This window comes from Humulus lupulus, chromosome 6, assembly GCF_963169125.1.
Source record: "Humulus lupulus chromosome 6, drHumLupu1.1, whole genome shotgun sequence".
Taxonomy (NCBI): Eukaryota; Viridiplantae; Streptophyta; class Magnoliopsida; order Rosales; family Cannabaceae; genus Humulus; species Humulus lupulus.
In genome coordinates, this window is record NC_084798.1 from 212,570,750 (window position 1) to 212,594,456 (window position 23,707).

Genomic DNA, 23,707 nt, shown 5'->3' on the forward strand with positions numbered 1-23,707 from the left:
CATCACCAGCTTTTTCTTCTATATATGAAAATGTATGTAGAGATATGTGTTTACGTATATTTGCGAATGGAATATTAAGGTGTGTGATGGTGATCTTTGAGAGGATGATTGTTGATGGAGTTTGTTGATATCGGTAGAGTTTTGGGTCTATTATGTTTGTTCGTCAAAATGCTTTGACCATTACATATATATAAATGTAACTTTTTTTCATGGTGGGGTTTAATTCTTGTTTCAGGAAATATCCAACATTGCAGTTCAAGATTTCTTACATGTTTGTTTAAAATTTCGTTATTTTGGGTATCTTTTCCTAGAAATTAAGTTGATGATAATCTTGTTCTCAATATGTTTGTTTGATATTTTTTCAGTCGGTTATTGTGTTTTAAGTTGAATAAAGTACTATAAAAGCTACAATTTCTAATGAGATTATCATCCATGTTTTAGTGTTTTATGTTTTGATTAACATCCTTTACATCTGCAATGTACCTATATGCTTTATTAAAATTTGCTTCATTGCTGTATGAGACTTCGATATCACAGTTTGTTTGGTTCTCATTGTTTAAGGAAATAATATACAGAGAAATTTTATTTCATTGGGTTATTCACATTATGATGGAGATTCAAAATATCATATAACTAGTATTATTTTTGACATTGAAAAATAGCATTAACATAAATTAGTCACACAACCATATGTTGTTACTGTAATTTGATTTGGCCACTTATTCTTTTCTTTTTGGCAACATATATATTTTTGGCATGGAGGTTTCTTTAAAAAAAATCAAATTGGTGGAAATTGTTTGTTTTTGTTGCCATGTCCTTCGTTGGTTACTGCTCTCATGTGTGTGTGAGTGTGTATATATTGTTGGGAATGCTAAAATTTTGAAAGTAATACCAAATTCCAGGCAGTATTGGGAGGCTAATAGTTAATTTTTGGGGACTAAAGGATTGTAAATTGCTATCTAAAATTTTCAGTTACTAGCTTTTGTTCTCTAGATGAATTCTCTCGAATATCAAGCGAGAATTCATCTAGAGAAATTTCATCAAACAGCTTAGATGCAATTGTATGCTGTGATTCTCTACCAAGAATCCTAACCATGAGTTCAATAACCTGGCTATTAAGTTTCACTTTCGCAGGCCACAAATTCGACAAAACCCATTCAAACAACAAAAGGGATCTTTCCCAATTCCCAGAAAGGTCCAAAGCTTTCAACAGACTAATCAAATCAACCTCAACCAACTCAACCTTTACAGAATCAAAATAACCATTCAAATCATCCAAAGGCAACTCTACAATCGAATTAAACAGCATCTTACCCTTTGTTGTGAGAAACTCAAGGAACCCAGTTTCCAAACGACCTTCTTCTTCGTCCTCCTCCAGCTGAGAGACTAAAACCGATGTGGGATTTTCGTAACCGCCATTTTCAAGCTGTTTCTGAGTAGAACCAACCGAAAGTTTAAGAGAACGCAAATGGGCATTGCTGAAATGATGTGGCTTCACAGGTTTAACAGTGCGAGGAGTTTTTGGAGACGAAGAAAGGTGTAGAAGGTGTTGGAGGAGAGAATCAATGGGGAATGAGGGATGGAGATGGGGATTGAGTAGGAGGAGGTGGTGGAGGTGGAGGTGGAGGTTGGGCTGTTGTTGGATTGAGCTTCCATGGCGGGAAGTTTGGTTGGGTTGGTTTATTTGAAGGAGTGGGATATACAGGTCTTGAGGGGAAGAGGGAACCCTCCATTGATGATGATAGTGTTCAAAGCTTTGGTTATGGGAAGAGTGAGAAGTGGAAAATGTGAGAATGAAAGAAAGTTTGCATTTTGATGACAGTGAGATAGAGATGATTGGTGTTGATTCAAGATCGAATTTTGGATAGAAAGATTGGTTTTTTATTTTCTTTAGAGAAGAGACAAGAGTATAATAAATGGTAGTTTTATTAATACTAAAAATTTGGTAATAAGCATATAATATACATATTTCAAAGTGAAATTATTTTATTAATTTTTATTTTCTTATTTACTTTTTTTGGTTTGATATTGAATGGAGATAAGTGGTTTAAGTAAGTACTTCTTAAGTTAAACTAATACAAAATTTATTTTTATATTTAATTTAATAAAAAAATGTAAAATTAATGGTTAAGAAAAAGAAAAGGTGAAACTAGTACTTATTCCAAGATTGAAGTGGTGTGGTGTTTGTATGAGAGCACTCACAAGAGCTACATCAACTAATTTTAAAAAATACATAGAAGAATTATAAAAATGAGCTTCCAAATGAGTGAGTTAAATTTGAGTTATTTTATACATTTTTTTATCTTAATGAATAGTATCACTCTACATGTAGAGAATTATTTATTGAGTTAAAATTATTTTATTATTATTTTTTCTTTATTAATCATATTTTATTTTGTTTTGTTTCCTTCTTTTTTATATTTTAGTATTTTAATTAATAAAAAAATAATATTTAAATAATGTAGAGAAAATATAGAAAAGAAATAAAAAAAGTATGTATAGTATAATGTAAATGTTTGATGTAAAATAAAAAAAAGTAAGATTTTTGTACTATATTTGAAAAAATAAAGTAGAATATCTATTCCAAGTGCTCTAAAGTTGGAGTTGATCTTGTTATTTACATGTTTTTTAATTAATTTTTAGTCAAAAGTGAATTTGTTTATAAATTGAAATCGAAGAATTTTATTTCAATTAAAATTATAGTAACTAATTCAACTAAAAAATAGTAATAAAAATTTTGTACGAAAGAAAAAAAAATAATGAAAATGGAAAGGAAAAAAAAAACGAAGGTATGCTTAGTCTGCAATGAATATTATCACAAAATCTTTGCTCATATTGTTTTTTAATATATATACGTACCTTTAATTTTGGTTAGACACAAATTTATACCATTTTTAAGAGAAATACCACTTTTGACCATTAAGTTTACTAAAATACACTTACAAAATTTAGGAAAAAAAACCGACTTACCGCTTTTGTTAAGAGAGATTTCGACTCTCTGATTATTGTATTTCTTCTCATATGCCCCATTTTTCTTCATACGGCACCGTTTTGATATATATATATACACACACGAGGGATTTACATGAGAAAATTTTCTAAACTTTAATAAATATGACATTTTTTTATGTGCATTTTATATGGTATTTTATGTTTTCTTACTTTCTTTATGGGATTTGTATTCTCATATTTATGTAATAAATTATTAGTTTTACCGTATTTAATTATATAAGATTATTTTGGCTAATTCTTAACTTTTTGTAAGGGTATTTCAGTAATTGTAGGTATTATTTTTAATTAATTTTTTTATTCAGATATTGAAAAATCTTTTGTTTTCTTATTTTCTTTTATTTTTTATCATCTTCAATCAATATTTTCTCTGCTGTAACCGGTTACCACTATCAGAACAATTTTGATTTTTTAGTAATGTACTATTATCAAAATAGTAGCTAAATTGTAACTGATTACTTAGTGAGATTTTGAGAAAAAAATTGATATGAAAAAAACAAACTAAATTGATGGTGAAGGTAATTGGTTACAATTAGGTTTGAAAAAAACTAGTTGTCATGGTAACCGGTTACTTAGCCAAATCTGAAAATAAATAGGATCAAAACAAAAATCTAAAATGAGCATAATTGTAACTGATTACAACTACGTTTGAAAAAAAAAATCAAATCTGAAAAAAAAAACAATTACAATGGTAACTGGTTACTTATCTAGACCTGGAAAGAAAATCGGATCTATATAAAAAAAATATAAATTGATTGTTATTGTAACTAGTTACAACTAAGTCTAGAAAAAAAATCAAATACGAAAAAAAAAAATCAGTCTTCATAGTACCTGGTTACTTAAACAGGTTAAAAAAAAAATCAGATTTGAACAAAAAACCTAAACAAATTGTGATGATAACCGGTTATAGTTTGGGCTGGAAGAAAAAAATCATATCTAAAGTGTAAAATTAGATTTAAAATGCAAAATCAAATGTGAAAAGAAGAAGAGCAACAAGAACAACCAAAAGAATAACATTAAAACCACCACCACAAGCAAAAGAAGAAGAAGAAGAAGAAGAACCAAAGCGGAGGTGGTGTCTTCAACAGAGGGCTGAGAAGAAAGAACCAAGTGGGGAATGAGAGATAAAGAAATGAGAAAAGGAAGAGAGATAAATGTGAGAGAGAAATGAGAGGATGAGAAAGTTTGAGAGACTTTTTTGTAAAAATATGTTAATTTAATTTTTATATTTTATGGAATTCCCATGTTTTAAACTTTTTTTTTTTAAATTCACCATATTTTGTAGCATTTCTTTTTTGTCTATAAATATAAAAACTCATCTTCTTTTTCTCATATTTATGTAAACTTCTATATATATTTTAATATGTCATTATTCTAATTGTGTTTGAAATATATTATTTTTCTAAAAGTGCTTAAAAAATATTCTATTTTTATAGCCGAAATGGAATTATCAAGATTGAAAATATTTCATCCTTAGAGTTGTAGCTATTTCATCTTAGTCAATGGTTGTCGTTCTTGAATATTTCAATTGTAATTTTTCTTTTATATGAATTTACCCAATCAAATATTTCTAGTTGGTTAAAAAAGGTGATGTATTAAAAAAATATATAAATAAGTTATATTATTAAAATACAATTAGAATAATGTCACATATGAAAACATAGTTGGAGTATTGCCAAAAAAGAATGGTATAACTATTTTCTCCCCCAATTTGGACGCAAGAGAAAAATTACAAAAAAGTTTGGTTAAGTACAACTTTGAACAATAGTTGTGAGTAGTTGGGGGCAAATATTTTGTCCTAAGTAAAATTTTCAGCAAAATTAAAATTATTAAATCAAAAGAAAATCAACAATTACGAAAGAAAACAAAGATGTTGTTTGATTAACTTTAAATTATTTTATCTATTTATATCATATCAATTTGAAAGAATATTTTGGTATGCCAAAATTTTAATGAGAATAACAATACTGTAATATACAAAATACATGGTATGTCCAACAATAATTTCATCCATCCAATTATCAACTAAAAGCTACCAAGATACTAATTAATAAAAGCCAAATTGTAAGACAACATGGGATTTTTTTTCAAACTTTAAAAAATATGGCAGTTTTTTTCCTTAAGTTTATATCACATATTTTTTTTGTTCACATTTTTATGGATGTTTTTCTCTCATATATTTGTAAAATTTTATTTGTATACAATATTTTAACTTTTTTATACACTTTTAGTGGCTAGATTTGATATGTTTTGAAATTATTTTTATAATTTTAATCTATTTGTATTGTTTATTGTCATTTATATTTTATAAAAAATAAATTTACATAATTCTTTCAAGAAAAAAAAACTGAGACCTTCATCACTATACTTTTTATTCTCATTTCTTATTATTTTCTTCCATTTTTTTATATTCTTTAATCAGTATTTTATCCACAGTAATTGGTTACCACTATCAAAATAAATTTGATTTTTTTGTGATAGTAATCATATGCCACCGTCAATTTTTTTTATTAGTTATGTGTGGAAACTGGTTACAACTATAAAATCATTTTTTATTTTTAAGTGGTGTTGTAGTAATTGGTCACAACTATAAAAAAAAAAATTAATTTTTTTGGTAATGTACCATTATCAAAATATTAACTGAATTGTAACTGATTACTTAGTGAGATTTGGAAAAAAAAATTGATATGAAAAAAATAAACTAAATTGATCGTGAAGGTAACTGATTACAGCTAGGTCTGAAAAAAAAATGAAAAAAAAAATCATTTGCGATGGTAACCGGTTACTTAGCCAGACCTGGAACAAAATAAGATCCAAACAAAAAATCTAAACTGATCATAATCGTAACTGGTTACAGGTAGGATTAAAAGAAAAAAACCATAACTAAAAAAAACACAGTCGCCATTGTACCTGGTTACTTAGTCAAGTGTGAAAACAAAATCAAATATAAACAAAAGAATCTAAATGAATCATTATCGTAACTGGTTACAGTTAGGTCTAAAAAAAATCATATATGAATAAAATGAATCAGTCATCATGGTACCTGGATACTTAAACAGATTTGAAAAAAAAAACAACAAAATCAAATATAAAGTGTGAAATCAGATTTAAAATGGAAAAATATGATGTGAAAAATAAGAAGATGAAGAAGAAGAACAAAACCAAATTTGAAGAAAAGGAAAAGAAGAGGAAAGAAAGAAGAAAAAAGAAAGAAAGAAAGAAAAAAGAAGAAGAAGAAGAAGAATAGGGGTGAGGTGAGTTGCTGTCGGGGCAGCGGTGGGAGGTGGCATCGCCGGCAGAGGTCTGAGATGAGGGAACCGAATGGGGGAGGAGAGAGGAAGAAAGAAGAAGAGACAGAGAGATATCTCAAGGGAGAAAGGAGAGAGTGAGAGAGAGTTGTGTAATTAGGTTTATGGTAATTTACTTTTTATATTTTATGGAATTACCATGTTTTAATTTTTTTTTCGGAACTTACCATTAATATAGAAATTATATTTATTTTTCCCATATCTATGTAAACATCTCACGTAAAATGAAATTATTGATTTGAAATGTCAAAGAATAAAATAATTAATCCACAAATTTATATAACTAAAAAAATGTATAAATCTAGTAAGATAATGGTAGATAAATTTGCTTTATAGAGATAGGTAACAACAAGACTCTATTTAAAAGTAATTCCAAAATTATTTATTTTTTAACAAATTTTATATTTAAAACCACATAATAAATCACTTTCTTATATTCCTACTCATAAAAAAAACTTTCTCTTACAATTAGAAAGAATGATGAACCACATATATGTTTTAAATTATTGTTTTTTTTGGAGAAAATTTGGCCTCGTTAAAACCTCACGAGCAAAACCTAGTGGGAAAAAACTCTAGGGCAGAAAAGAGTGCAAATGAGATATGATTGATTAGAGGTATCAAGCCAGATAATAACATTAATATAATGGGAGTGGTCAGACCACCAAACATGATGAGAATCCATAGAGAGAGTTAATTTGCCAAACAATGAGTTGCTCCATTAGCTTCTCTAGGACAATGTCTAAAAGTAATATCAACAAAAGCATTACTTGTTACAATGATATCTCTAACAATGCAATCTAGATAAGAGAAGTCCAGTCTCTTGTTGAGGATAGCTTTAAAGATGGGAAGACAGAATCAACAACTATGGACATGTAACCTAGGCTGTGACATAGGTGAAGGTTGTGAAGAATCTCCATTGCCTCTGCCATGAGAGGTTTATAAGAAGCCAAAAGAGGTCAAGTGGCCGAGGCAACTGAAGAGCTCTCATAGTCACGCAGAACCATACTAAGACCCATTTTGCCTTGTTGATTGGAGATTGCAGCATCATTGTTGACTTTGACAATGGGCAAGTGGGTGCCACCATTTGTTGACAGTTGGGCTGCACTATAGTTCAATACTTGATTGAGAGAAATTAGCAATTACATAAGACTGGTAATAGTTAAAAGCCCAAGGACACAATCAACTTGTCATGAACAAGTTTATTCTTATTGACAAAAGAATTACATCTGAACCAAATTCTCCACATAATAGTCAAGATTTCTTGAATCTTGTCACTAGGAATCAAATTGGAAATACGCAGAAGCAAATTATAAAAATCGACACTATGGCCGTGAGGAAAACTCACCAAATTGAGGATTGCTTTTTGGTATTCTAAAGCAACGAACAACCCCACAAAGCGTGCAAAGTAGTCTCAGGAATTATTGTTTATTGTATACTTTTATTTTATTTAAAATAGATAAGTTTTTGTTATTATTTATTTTCAATCTAATGATTTTTTTAGTACTAATTTGATATTTATATTTAATGTCAAGTTTGGGGTGTATTTCAAAACTTAAAGTTGTTTTAATATTTTGTTTAAAACTTATTTTTTAACTTTTTTTTAGAGAGGCCTTACTTGATTTAGTGACATATTTATAAAATTACAGAAAATAATATTTTCTTTAAAAGGTAAATCAATATATGTTTTTGTTAGTTACGTTTATCTTAAAAATCTTAAATGTAATTTTCCCTTTATGATAGTATTTTTTTAACCTTTTTGATATCTATGAAAATGATATATAATTTTTTTTCAAAATATAAAAATTCAATAAATAAAAAAGAAAATTTTTTTTAACGTAAATTGTTATTAATTACTCAACCTCTCGTGATGGGTGAAACAGTAGTATAATTTTTTTTTTTGGACAAAAGTGAAACAGTATAAATTATTAAAGAAAATTAAAATAAAACTTTCTTTCTTTATTTATTATTTTATTTTTGTCATTGGATTTAGTTTTATTTATTTATTAAACATTAAAATCAAATGGAAAAATGAATATTTAAAGGGAATAAATAAACAAAAAGAAAAAATTAGGTTAGTAAGACTTGCTTTTACTCTGTAACTCTACTCTTTCATACCCACTTCACTCACTCCTCTTGTTCCAAAATTGAATCGTTGAAAAAACCCAGAACTCATATTCATCAAATGAGACTTAGAATCATCATCACCATCGCCATCTTTTTCTCTTTTTTTTTTTTGGGTGTAAATGAACTGAGGAAATTTGTGGTTCAAGCAAAATGCCAATGGATTCTTTGCTTCTGAGCTCATTTACCACTCCTTCTATATATTAGCAAAATGTTTGTTTTTCCCACTACTGTCCATTTGTTGATGCACTACTTTATTTGGTTTTAGCCTTTATTTATTTATTTTGGACAAAAATGGGTTATTTTGGACTCATAGATTTGTATCACTGTTGTTTGATTGATTTTTATTTTGTGGGTTTTGGGTTACTTAATTGTAACTCTACTCAAAATTTGTTCTTTATATTTTTAATGTAAAAAACTTGAATTTGTTCATACGTTTTCATCTAAGACTTTTTTGTCTATTATTGCACTGCATTTTTTTATTATTTCACCCTTTCTTCTTATTTTTAGCATTTGACTAGGCTGAGGGATTTAACAATCATTTTAGAAACAAATAGAATGTCATATTTGTTTTTTCCTTTTTGTCTTTTTTTTCTTCCTTTTCATGGAAAATCTTTAATTATCCAATCACTTAATTTTCTCCCTGTAAGTGCTTTACTTAGGCAAAATGAAATAAAATTGGATGAGTTGCCCTGTTTACTGCTCACATATATTCTTAACTAGAGAAGTTGAAAAATGATTGATGTTGAAGTGTAACTTCTTTGCTGCTTTTGTGCTTGTGTTGCATCAACAGACTTTCCTGTTGGTTAAACACTTAGTTTGATAAGATTTTTGACATAAAACTTTACCTCTCACTGCTGAGACATGGGTTCAACATATTATTTTATATAATCAGGTCAAATAGAGTAGATATTTTGTTTTCCTCATATAAAGGCATTACTTTTTTTTTTCTTGAAGCTTTCTTACCATTGCTTTTGATATATCTTTGTCTTTGATTTTGAAAGAAGAGTTCTGTTGATTGGGATGGTTTATTGGATTTAAATTAACAATTCCAATGTACCGCTTGTAAAGTCTATGGTAAGAATTTTTGTTTCTATTTTTGAGAAAACAGAACTCTACTAAAGATGCCTTGGATGTTTTCTATAGGTTTTCTCGGCCACCAATAAGTTAAAATTTAATGGGGTAGCCCCAGCTAGTTGTTCATTATATTAATCTAATTCATTTGAGCATCAATTTATTGATAATATTGTTTCTTATCAAGTTTTGGAGGTTCGTTTGATTTTTGTTTTCAGAAGCAGGCATTGACCTTACCACATATCTAATATGGTTCAAATAAGAATAATGTTAATTTGGGTATCACAAACTTATCATTTTGTATTTGCAGCCTATTATAATCCAACCTAGCTATCATGTTGTTAACCGAGATTTTCGGCAACTATATTAATGAATAATATTTACTGATAATAATAATGAAAGTAGAAGATCGACACGAGGTTTTTACATGGTTGGGGCGTTAACTAGCCTTAGTCCACGAGTCTATATATTAGAGCTATAAGAAGCTTTTACAATGGAGTTTTCTAACTCTATCTGAACAGAGTTTCTGCCTTTTTTTCCTCCCTTTCTTTTTCTGTACTTTGTTCTACAACTTATATTTATAAGCTGAAGGGAACACCGGGTCCGGGCCAGACCCGACCCGGGCCCATCAGAGAAATGGGTACAAGGGGCATCTCTAGTGGAGGCCCAATACAAAAAGGTATACAATACACAAAATTTAGACCAGCTAAGGCCCAATTGGTTGACCTGAGATACAAGCCTTCGCCCGACAAAACGGCGCTTTGGCTCTGACCACTTCGAGTCACGAGGCTGATTCAGGAGACAAGACTGGTCAAGGTACTTGGCTGCGCAGTCCTGACACACCAGTGGGCAATCCCGAGGCGACCTTTTCTGCAGGCGAAAAGTGGGGGACAATGCCCACGCGAAATGAGGCGATTTCAGGATCCTGGACGCCTGGCCCTTCAACCGGGGAGGAGGTGATCCAGGTCCGTTTACCATTGGCCCGCTCCGTTTACCTTGGGCCCGGACCATACCAGGCTCTGGGATAGGGACGCGTAGGCCGCGATGGGTCCGGGCGCTCTGGACATCGCTGGGACCGTTCAAGATGAAGACGAACCCGGAGGGACGTCCCGGAACCCTCCAGACGGGCCCAGTCTAGAGTCCCTGGTCCGTACCAATTCCCTTGGGCGATATTCAAACCAAGGGACCTTGGGCCAGGCCCATATGCCGAGCCGGACCTCTGACCGTGGGCCAGGGCGAAGGCCCAAAGCCCTTCCAGGAAATGGGGATAACACATGTTATTTTTAAGAGTTTTGGCCTTGGATGGATCGTTGGGTCATGACCATTATTTTGGTCCTCTTCATCACTATTATATTAGGAACTGCTTATTCAATCAATGTGAGTTGATTTAGTCTCATATGAATTTTCATACACAATGCATAATAAATGGATTTTTTGAAATAATTGACTTAGTTTTATTACTTTGTTTCTCACTTGGAAGAGATTTGCTTTAGTTACAGCAATGTGCATCCTTGTTGTTTTATCTATTCCTCTTGCCTTGTTAACAAAGTTGAACTTTCGATGTCTCTTTCTACACAATCCAAACATTCTTATTTCTTGTGTCATTTACTGTATAAGTTTTCACAATGTCATTTACTGTATAAATATAAGCAAAAGATATGGATCATGTAGGATAAAAATAGAAGGGTAAGGATTAATGTTTATTTTGGGTATCATGTAAACTATATTAGATATGTGGTAAGGTCAATGCACTTTCAAATTTCAATGGTTTTTCAACTACTGAAATATGGATTGCTTTTCAGACCCATGTCTTTATGAGACCAGATGCTTTCTCAAGGCCTATCATCTTTGCAACTAAATTTATGAGCTTCTTCTCAGTTGTTGTTATAACATTATTTAAAGTATCAACTTCTTTTTCTCTATTTCTATTGAACTTTTAAGTTGTTTGCTTTCAAAATATGTTTATGCTTTTGGTTTGGGCACATGTAACTCGGTCGTAAATAAAATAGCTTATTTTTATTTGTTGGTGAATAATGTATAGGATATACCTGATATTAATGGAGATAGGATATATACGACATCCTATGTAACGCCCTGGATAACTAAGACCGTTACACTGTGTGTTTAAAATAGTGCAAGACTTGCTAATCAAGTCATTCAGACAAAGTGTAAACTCTATACCATTATCAGAGTAAGAATAAAAAGATTTTGGTCACAAACAGGCTATTTTCATTAAAAATGACGGTTTAATACATGGAGACTCAAAACAGGGTTAAGATGTCTTAGTTACAACAAATTCTAGAAGTTACAAATAGTTCAAGCCACTCTAATGGCAAAATATACATTTTAGGTTTCCGTTCCTGTTTAATTTCTCGACCGTGGCGGCCGAGCAGCTGACGATGTACACCTCGCCCCCAGAGCTCTCTAACTCATGGTTGATTCAGCCTACCCTTGCCTTTACCTCCACCACGTAGCACCCGTGAGCCAAGGCCCAGCAAGAAAGCATAATAACATAGCAAGATCAGCAACACTCATCAAATATTTCACAATGCTCAACCAAGAATTCAATATTTCATAACATTTATCCAATCAGTAATAACAGTTTGTCATCCAAACAATCAACCAACTATATTCATAACACAATATTCACATTCATAATCAATAGATTGTCATATCCATCAAATAACATCCAGGGTTGGCGCCCTTAGTCGCACCCTCTATTTAACACACTGTCTTCGGCTCATTAGGGCCGCCCCCAGTGTAATACTCATTGACTCCGGCCAGCTTAACCGAGCTCAGTGATAAATAAGCTGCCTCAGCTACCAGTGGCCGAGCCGCGCCCCAGTGCGCAAATATTGATTCCGACACCCTTAGGCCGGTAATCGCATGTCCCATGGCATAATAACACCATCTCACGACATGATATACAAATGTAGGGAGCTCTTAGTCCCATCGTGTCCACATGGTTAATCACATTCACATAACAATGCATACAAACATAGGGAACACTTAGTCCCAACCTAACCACATACTCAGGTGCAGCTTTCTTACCTGTATCACGAGCTTCCGATGCCCCAACGCCGCGAGCACGGTCCTCTATCCCGAGCCTCACCAAAGACCTAGTCACAACACAAACGAAACATCCTTTATCACTAACCAATCCAAATCTACTTCCCGGAACCAGTCCCACACTCTCTGAATGCCCCCAAATCCCTAAAACAATGCACCAAAGACATCCCCCGAATCCCCGGAGCAAAGGCTCAAAATTGCAAAATATCACATTCTAAAAATGGCCTAGCGCCGCGGCGCCCAGCAAGACAGAGAGCACACGCACCGCCCAGAAACAGCCTTGCGCCGCGGCGCGCTAGAACAGCGCCGCGGCGCTCCTTCGCGAGCCCAGAATTCTGGGTTTTTCCCCTGCGTTTTCCCGAACCCATAACACTCCAAATCACCCCAAACTTATACCTAAGCCTCAAAATCAATTCAGAACCCCAAATGAACCCCTTTTAACAACCTATAAACATCACAAACAACCCCAATCACACAAACACACCCCAAAATCCTATCTTGAGTTTCAAATTCCTAAAACTTTAACCATGGCTTCCAAAACTACAAATCATGCTTCAAGAGTCTTAAGCCACACCAATTACGAAATTAAACACGCTAAAGATTCTTACCTCAATCCAACTCAGCTTGAACTCCTCCCAATTCTAGCTCCCAACCTCTTTGCTCTTGATTGCCCTAATTGAATTTCAAAGTAAAACCAGCCATATTCCCTTTAAGTTTTCTCACTTAATCTCTGAAAATTCAGACTTAAATTCAACTTAAACAGAGCACAATTCTTACCTTTGAGAAATCCTAGCTTAAACCTGGTTTTGATTGCCTCAAACTCCCTTTGAGTCTCCTCCTAGGTCCCAAGTTTAGGCCCTTCTTCATTTCCCTTTTCTTTCTAGCCCTTTCTTTCAAATTCAGCATAAACCAAAATATAACAAAGTATAATACGTATTCCCTTTTCCTACAGCTGAAGTAATCCTAATCCTTGTCTAATGACCATTTTACCCTTCCATCTAACTCCCATTCCAACTAAACCTCAAGGCCCTTCTTGTCATTCCTACTTCCTTACAATTCTACCACTTCTTTTAACCAATCTTGTTACTCTCTATGGTTACTAGCAGTTACACAAGTTACCAAATTACCAGTTACCATTATCTCACAAGAGCTAACTTACAAAATCCCCAAAATACCCCTAGACTCCTCCCGAGCCGGGTATAAAATCCCCGTTGTGACTTCTGAGTTATCTAGCTCTCTAGGACCGTCTCGGCACGTGCATCGCATTGATATCACCACACCCACGTGGTACAAATTACATCACATAATTATCACACTTATGCCCTCAACGGGCTAAAATTATCACATATCATAATACACATAGTCATGCATCTTAATCATTGAATTCACGCATACTTCCCATTATGCCCTCCAGGCACGCTAATCAAGGCCCTTAAGCCTTATTAGTGAATTTGGGTCGTTACATCCTATCATTTACTGTGTGCTTAAAATGGAAACCTTGTTTTCTTTCCATACTAAATCATATTGTGTAGGTGTTTTGGATATGCATTTTCACTACTTGAAATTGCTTATACATTTGCACTTTTAGAGGGAGCATTTGAGTAATATTTGAGTTGTTAATTCTGTAGGAAATAATGCTCTTTATTCTTTTTGGGTTTATTGGCATAAATATCACTATCTTTGTTGTTTTTTCCGCCTGCTACAACTTTAAGGGCTCAATAAATAGTGATAGGTTGTATGAGTGTTGACTTATTATATGTATGTTTCCTTGTTTAGGTATTGGGACACACAATCTTGGCTTCAATACTTTGGACTAATGCCAAGTCAGTTGATTTAAGCAGCAAAGCTTTGCTGCAGTAACATCTTTTTACATGTTCATATGGAAGGTAAGTAACTATGGTGCCAAACTTACTTTGTTTAACACTTATTCTTGGGCATCCCCTAAATTTTTGTGTATTGACTCTCAAATTGCATTGATTCAAAATGCAAATCTCTTATTCCCATTTTCTCAATCCCTTTTATGTTCCATCGTTGAATGATATTTCTTTTTATTTATTTTTACATGTGCATTGATTGTCATTTTAAATGAGTTGGCTGCTATTGATTGGTGGGATATAGAGGAGACAAAAAAATGGTATAAGACATATGAATCCATTTATTCAAGCATTTTACCACTTAAAAAAGTGATAAATACTTAATGTTTCGATGTTATTTTTACTACGAATAATGCTAAAGAACTCGACCTTTAATAACAAGTGATGCAACAGATGAGTTTGTCATACATTCATTCGATGAATCATGAATGCTATAAATCCACAAATTCCAATGTTGCAACTAATATGCCACATCAATTGACATTAAAATGTTAAAGAGTTAAAACATGAAAAGATATCTCATGAAATCTTTATAGGACTTTTAGAAATCTGAATTATAATCTATTTTTCATAGAAATAGGAACTTTAGGACTCTTTATGGTTAAGGGATTGACATGATGTGTAGTGTTTTTCAGTTAGCTTGATTTGATTTGATTTGATGATGTGAGAAAGTGAAATTAGCATAATAATCTTGTTTTTATATTGAATGACGTGTAGGGTTGCTTAATTGATCTTGAAAATTATTTTGTAATGGCAAAAAAGAAAATCCATTTGGTGAAAATGGACTTTAAAACTTCAACTTGCCAAAATAACATGCTATTACAAAATAATCTTTAGTGTTGTTGAGTAAATTACTTTGCAAATAATATATCAACATAAGCCTTTAACCATCCTTAAGAAAACTAGTTTGCAAATAGTTTTCTTGAAAATTATTTTACAAATAAATTTTCTCATTAATTAATGTCATTTCTACAAAGCATTCTCCTCAAAGAGTAATGTTATTCGTTATGAATTCATGATTCATTTGTAAAAATATTTATTGTTTGCTAAAATTTATTATTATATCAAATTATTCATTGACATGTTTTGTGCTATATGCATCATGAATTTTAACATGTAATGAATTAAAAAAAAAAATTATGGTACCTCCATCTTACTCTATCTCTTAGTTGTGTTTGTGATTATAAATTGTCATTTATCTTTTCAATTTCATCTAGGGGCATTATATTAACATCCCAAAATTTGATTAAGACACTCTATTTTTATTAAAAATTAATATAAAATATATCTTTTTTTATTAACTTATGCTTATTTAAAAAAAAAAAAAATTCTTCTTTTGCATATTCTAAAAATACATATAAATAAAATATAATTTAAATATTTAGACATAAAAAATCAAAACAAAAAAATATATGAATTAATGTAAAAGTTGTAAAAAAATATTGAACATTATTTTCTAAAATATTATGAAAATAAGAAAATAAAGTGGATTAAATTAACACAAAAAAATAAAAAATTAAAGAATATAAAAATAATTAAGAAAATGATTTATTTTAATTTTTTTAATATATGGGGTGCCTATATAGATTATTAGAGTGTAAATATTATTTGCCTTTCATGTTTTGGAGAAAATTTCTATGAAATGACAATGATACCCTTAAAGGTTGAATACTAGTCATTGTCATTGGTTGTATTGATTTTAGGATATCTTTTTAATCTAACATGCTTTATTTGGTTGTCTGTTGTGAGTAAATTTTAATTTTATTTTTTGTCACAAAAATATTAATTCGATAAATGAATTTACACTTATATAAACTCTTCCTCAATCCATGTTGAAATGGGTTTATATATCCTAATTTATTATAACTTTTAAATGATAGTTTCAATATTATATAATTAAAAATATAATTTTTTTTATAATGAATGAATAAATTATTAGTCACTTGTATTTAAAAATTATTTCTTGGTGGATATTAATTGGTTGATCTATAAAATGATGTATAAAGAAATCTTGTTTAGTGATAAGTGTTTCATATATTAACAAATTGCTTTATATCATGCATTCAATAAAAAGAGATCTATGGTCTGCCGTTGTATTTATAATTTTGTTAAAATAGAAATAAAAACTTTTATTGAGAATACTAATAATAGTTCAATGTACAATGTGAGATAATCATAAGATTTATTCGACCCAAATCTTCTATGATCTTATTATGTTTGTTTTGTTTGTTTGTTTTTTTTTTTTATACTTTTCAAAAAACACAATCATTTACTTAATTTGTTTTTTTTGTATATAGAATAGATATGTTCTCTAAGTATTATGATTAACATGAACGCAAACCCAACATTTGTATTATTATTTGGATGAATTAATCAAGTAATTAATATGGCATTTTTTTTTCTTATCCTAGTTTCTTACCAGAAATTAAAAAAAAAAATTCTCTATCTTATTATAATGCACATCATCTCTTTATTTTTAGTTTTATTTTTCATTCAAGTAAAGTATTGTTATTGAAAACAAAAAAGAGGAATATATTGCAATGGAAAGAAATGTATGTCCAAACCATAAATTAATTTTGTAATTGTATTTGAGTTGTACATATTCTTGTCTTATTTAAGAAACAACCATTTTTATCATCATTTGGGAGACTTTATAAGTGTATAGAGAAAAACGAAACCAAAAAAAAAAGTTCATTTAAACAGCATAGTTTTTGTAAAGTTGACTAAAATTCATTTAAACAAAAACTTACATAATAATGAGCTACAATAACAAATAACATACATTTAAACAAAATGAAACACAATATACTAAAAATGTAAGCTAATATTTTCTCTCAATTTCCAACATTTTGACGAGCCCTTCTCTGCTTTGATCTTTTTGGTAAAAGATGCCATTGTTCTCCTTTCACTGTTTTGACAAGCCCATCAATGATTTTATCTGAAAGGAACATGTATCCCACCGAAATTCCAATAACCATTCCACTTCCAAATCCCATTAACACAATTTTCCAATCAAATCCATTCACATGCTCCTCGTTGTCTTCTTGCTGAACTTGGGGTGTGGTGTTCTCGTTGCATGATTCTGAAATTGGAAACCCACATAAGCCCAAATTCTCTTTGTATGAATCGTTTGTGAATGTATCAAATTGTCGACTGCGAGGTATCAGACCTTCAAATTTGTTCGAAGAAAGATTTAAAAATTGGAGTTGATTGAGATTTGCTGCCAATTGCCATGGAATCTTCCCCACAAGCTCGTTTGATGAGAGATCTAACCATTCTAGATTGGTCAAATTTCCCAAAGATGGTGGAATACTGCCAGAGATCTTGTTATGTGAAAAATTGAGCCCTTTGAGTGAGCTGAGTTTACCAAGCAATTCTGGGATCTCTCCTGTGAAGTTATTTCTTGAGAAGTCAATGACTATAAGCATGGTTTGAATTTTCTCCAACTCAACATAATATCATTTTATTGCCAACGAACTGATTTCATAATAACTTAATCCTAAATGTGCTTCCATGTATCTCAAGGAATCTGAAGTAGCATTCATCATTCCCACAAAATTCTTAAAATACTTTTGCGGAAAATGACCTGTGAATTCATTGCCAGAGAGATCTATAATTCTCAAATTTTGAAAGGGATGTCTCACCTTGGGATTGCCTATTAGACCTTGAAATCTATTAGATCTCAAGATAAGAACTTGGAGATTCGGAAGAGATTCCAACCACCAGGGAAATGATCCATTTATCTTGTTGTTTCCAATATCTAAAAATTCCAAATCTTTACAATTGAGCATTGACTTTGGTAAGGACCCTTCCAATTGATTTTCATTGAGATTCAAAATCTGTAGGAAGCTTTCCTTTGCAAAATGTGAAGGAATGTTCCCATGAAACTTATTCTTGTGCAAATCTAGCACTGAGAGACTTGATTTTCCTAAGCATGGAGGAATGTTCCCACTCAAATTGTTATTTGACAAATCAAGGACTTGAAGAATATTGAGATTGCAAATCAAATGTGGTATTTCCCCAAACAATGTATTGTTTGAGATTGAAAAAAATATCGTATAAGGTGGTGGGATTGGAAGATGACCTTGAAGTCGGTTGGAGCTGAGGATAATGTATTCTAGATTCTTCCATGGAATATGATCTATTTGCGTTAAAGAGTTGTGAGAAATATCTAGGAAATACAATGAATCATTACCCATATTCCACAACCATTGTGGAACACTGCCTTCAATTTGATTGTTGGAGAGATCCAAGAATCTTAAATTTTCTAAGCTTCTTAAGGAGTACGGGAACTCACTTATACCACATGAAGACAAATATAAATGAGAAAGAGTATTGGGCAAAGTATCATTATTATTATTGTTAGATACCAATGATAAGCTATTATTAGAAAGAGCAAGAACTTGGAGCTTTTTTAACTTTGAAAATTGATCAAATTGCACGACACCACTCAAGTTATTTGAGAAAAGATTCAAAGACGAGAGATTGACTTGCTGAAAAATTGATCTTGGGAAAGAGCCTTGTAAGTTATTAGAGTCTAAATAAAGTGATACCAAAGAATTATGTTGGAATTCCTTAATGCTACCACTAAATTTGTTGAAATTAAGATCTAAATATTGCAAAGATGGAAGGGAATAGAACCAAGATGGTATTGTCCCATTAAGCTCATTATCAGATAAATGTAGATATTTCAAATTCAGTGGAGGAGAACTCACTAATTGATGTTTTGAAGAGACACACGAAAATGAATTTTTTGTTGAGTTACTACAAATTTCTGGAATTGGGCCTACGAAATTATTCCCTGAAAGATCCAAATAGGTTAGTTGTTGTAGATTTAAAATGGAGGACCATGGGATATAACCACCAAAATTATTAAAAGAAAGGTCTAAGGAAGTGATTTGTGTGCGGTTGTCAAGCAATGTGGGAGAAAGTTTTAAGAAATTGTAATTCCTTAGAGACAAAATGTGTAAATACTTCAACTTTCTACAAAGATGAGGTAGATCTATCATGACTCCAGATTCAGAAAGATTCAATACTTTAAGTGGGCTGCTCCAATTATATTGTGGAAAAGACCAATTGAGATTTAGGTTGTGACTCAAATCAAGTTGTTGAAGGTTTGGCAAACTAAGAACATTTTCTGGAAGTTTCCCCTGCAAAGAACTCCAACTAAGATCAAGAGATGTCAAAGAAGTTGACAGATTCATAAAGGAATCAGGTGAAGTTGAAGACATATTGACACCACTAAGAAACAATTCTCCGAGACTTGTTAGGTTTGCTACAGTTCTTTTCCAGCTAGAAGTATCTAGTATCAAACGATCATTCCCACTCAAGTCAAGTGTAACCAAGTTGGACAAGTGGGACAATTCGAGAGGGGCATGGCCAGTGAAACCAGAGTGAGAAAGGTCAAGGTGAACCATATTTGAAAACTTACCAAATTGAGATGAAATTTCAGAATCATCAAAAAGATTGTGAGAGAGAATAAGAGATTGGAGATGAGCAAGAGAGAAAAGAGTGTTGTTGGAGTGAAGAATGCCTTGAAGGTCACTGCATGTAAGGTCAAGACGGATGACATGAGCTGTGACCTCATCACATGTGACTCCACTCCATCTGCAGCAATCCATATTTTTGTTCCATGAAATTGTATTATTAGGATTATTAATCCTACGAAACTCTATAGAGAACAATGTATCGTTATATAAGGTGAAAGAGTTTCTAAAGTGGAGCAAAGCAGAGCTTTCATGGGGATGGCACAATGGAGGTGGAGAAGGAGAAGACAAAGAAGTAACAAAGAAGAAAAAGAAGAGAATGATGAGAGAGTAGAGCCATGAAAACAGACCCATCATTTTCACCCAAATCAACTATAATGGAAGAGAAGCAGAGATTCAAATATTAATGTTGGATGAGTTATATGCTATATGTTGGCTCATCATCTATATATATTGGCTTATCAGAATTAATTGGCTCAATACTTACTATTAATTTACTGAAGTTTTCTATGGAGAGAGTTAATTAGTTAAAACAATAAAACTTTGTTTGGTCCCAACGTTTACTTGACTAAATTTCACATAGCTGATGACATGTATTTATTATAGTCAAGAAAATAATGTTGACTTATAATTACTAAATTATCATTATTTGTCATTAGTAAATTATGAGAAGAAATTATAGACAAAAGTTTATCAACGATGGTCTTACTAATATTATATGACCTGATTTTTTCTTTTAAAATCTACTTAATGTTAAAAAATTAAAAATTATTAAAACATAATTATTACACTTTGTAAAAATAAAATCGTGAGGGATAAGGTTTCCAAATAACAAAAAATTATAAAATAAAATTTAAGAGGTAAATTTATAAAATTGTAACATTTATAACTCACAAAAAATTCATATAATTCATCAATCTAATGCTATTACACTTTCGAAACATGACCTATCAGAATAATAATATAAAAAATAGACAGAAAAAGAATCTCAACTTCAATAATAATAATAATAATATTGGGTCACTTCAACTTGTGTTTTGGGTTGGTCCTATAGTGTGTAATAAATAATTGAAGAATTATTAATCCAAGTCAACAAACACATTTCAAGTCAACAAGTTTTCTACAACTCAATTGTATTTCAGCAAGTATGAATGTGTATTGACTTTATAATTAAACGAAATCAAATATAATTTGGGGAAAGATTTTGCTTCAAATAATAATAATATTGGGTCATCTCAATATATATAGCTAATACTATAAAATTTAGCTCAAAATCATCAAAAATACACTTCATTTGGAAGAGTTAAATCACTCATTTATTTTAACTCATTATATTTTTCAACTCCACATGTAGTTAAGGCTTACATCTTTTTCAAACATTTTTTTTTTATTATTTTAGTTCTTTTTATTCTCTCTTTCTAAATAAATTATTTGTTTATTCTTTATCTACTTTTTTTATTATTTTAATTAATAAAGATATTTAAAAATATAATATTTAAATAATTTAGAGAAAAAATATATAGAAGCTGATGTATGATGTAATGTAAAAATTTGAGGTAAAACACCATATATAATATTATAGGTAGGAGATGCTCTTAGTTTAAGATTACTCATGCAAGTTCCATCCCTTTAGTTTATTGCTTTTTTGATATGTATATCCATCCCTTTCAAAATAAATAAATAAATTAGAAAAATAATTTTATTGTTATTTTTTGTTTAATTAAGACATTGCCAGAATTCATTTCTCGCTATATTAAAAGTATATGAATTATGAATGAAATCTAATTAAACTTATCCAATTGTGAGCAGTTAACATGGGAAGCATTTTAATGGTAATATAAATTAAACTTAAAATAATATATCTCGTAATAGCTCAATAAGCAAACAAAATTTCTCAATAAAAGAAGACTTTTTTTATTTAACAAACTTTTTCTTCATTTCACAATTGATTACCTATAAGGACTAACTGCACAATAACAAATAAACAAAATTATAATGATAAAAATAGATAAAAGAAGAAATCTCAAAGTCTTTCAAGTAAAATAAATAAATATAATGATAATTTAGTTTTGTCTTTGTGTCAACTTTATTTTTGGTTTTGTCTTGTGTCAATATTTATTTGACTTTGTTATGTTATTAGTTTTTTTAAAAAAAAATTGATGTTATAAGTTTAGTGACTATTTATGGTTTGAATTTTTTGCTATATTTTTTTTTATTTATAATCTCGGTTGAAAGAGTTTGTTGGTTTTTTTTATTTAACTTGTATAAGAAAGTTTACCTTTAATCTTATTTGTCTTTTATGTGGTCTATAAGCCAATTTTTTGATCGATGGTGCTTTTCTAGGACTTTTATTTTATGGGATTGTGTCAAGTGGAAGCTCTTGCCTTATTAGAGGGATTTTTTTGGGACTCAAGTTTCTCGGCTTTTTACATATTTATGTTTTTGTTTTCTCAATTATGTAATTTTTTTGTCTAATTTTCTTGGGATAATTCTCTCTTTTGTTGGTTGCTTTCTTAAAAAGTAGCTAATAAATTTGTTTATATGTCTTTTGGTTAGATAATAAGCTAATTGGATGGAAATGATACACCCATTTAGTTTGTTCTCTACAATTCTATCTATGGTGATATAATTACTTTTTTTTTTTAAAAAAAGTGTAAAAACTTGAATAAGAATGGATGACCTCAATGTATTTATTAGACACTATGGACCTCATTATTAAACATCTCAAAATCTTCCATGTAAAACAAAAGTATACATAGCATAACCACTTTAATAATTGATCTTCTAAACTTTTTTTTTGGGTTTGGAAATCTTGATTCATCCTATCTTATTCTATGCTAGACTTTTTAACACATCTATTGATTGTACAAATATTGCTATGGTCTGAGACGTGACTTGCATTAAAGACTTTGATGTAAAGTTTTTTCTTTCCAAACTTGACTGTATGAAGTTTTGTTAGTTGAATTTTTTTAGTTCGTGATAGTTACTTTCACTCTATTCATCGATCTCACTATTTACTTGATCAAAATTATTTGAATGGATTTTTTTACCTCTAATTAGCACTTTTTTATTAAATAAAAATCGAATGAGAAATTTAGGTTGTCATCATTTTAATTTATGCATGTTCCTGTTAAGTAAGTATTGATCTATATATAAAATTTGGAGTAAATATATTAAAATTTGGCAGTCACATAGAATAATAGATTAACAAAAAAAATTATAAAATTACCTTTGAAGTAAGTTCTTTACTTTTTGCTGCAGCAACTGATTTTCCAGTTGGTTAAATACTTTGTTTAAAAAGATTTCTGAATCTTGACATAAAATTTTACTTTTTAGTTCTATTGTAAGGACATATATGTAGGCAAGTTCTTTGTTTTTTTTTTTCAAATAAATTTATATATATAAAAAAAGCATGAATTGTTTTCAAAAAGTTAAGTTTCTTATTGTTGATATTTTTATATCATGATTACTTCAATTAGTAATCACTATTCTCGATAACCATATTTTGCTGAAAGAATTTGGTCAGTTTATTTAAAGGGAATTATTAAGGATTGAATTTGCTTAGGCTACTTCCAATCTAACAGTTTAATAATTTATGCTAGAAATGATAAGGCTCATCCAACGAAGTATTTGCTTCATATGACAACTCTTTTGGCATAATATGCACATCTATTACTTGGCTCTTTCAACATTTATTTTTTGGACTTTGAATTTTCATTCCATATTAATTAGTTATGAATTTGTCAAAGCCTTTTCAAGTAAAACA

The 23,707-nt window shown here is 30.6% G+C and overlaps 1 protein-coding gene across 1 annotated transcript; it reads right to left on the reverse strand.

Annotated features, from left to right (window-relative positions):
* Nucleotides 1-955: 955 nt before the first annotated feature.
* On the reverse strand, nt 956-20,295 carry LOC133785967 (receptor-like protein 6). The gene is made up of 4 exons (XM_062225179.1): nt 17,934-20,295; nt 17,302-17,843; nt 17,206-17,216; nt 956-1,478 (listed from the first exon to the last, which is right to left on the reverse strand). Exons 1-4 carry the CDS (start codon nt 20,293-20,295, stop codon nt 956-958), a joined length of 3,438 nt encoding a protein of 1,145 aa, XP_062081163.1.
* Nucleotides 20,296-23,707: the final 3,412 nt, after the last annotated feature.

Bases quoted from the DNA above. Each gene is read 5' to 3' on its own strand.
- LOC133785967 (XM_062225179.1), bottom strand. From the start codon at position 20,295: ATGGGTCTGTTTTCATGGCTCTACTCTCTCATCATTCTCTTCTTTTTC. The intron at 17,844-17,933 runs GTTCGTTGGCAA...ATAACTTCACAG, and splicing joins ATTAAGTTATTATGAAATCA to GAGAGATCCCAGAATTGCTT.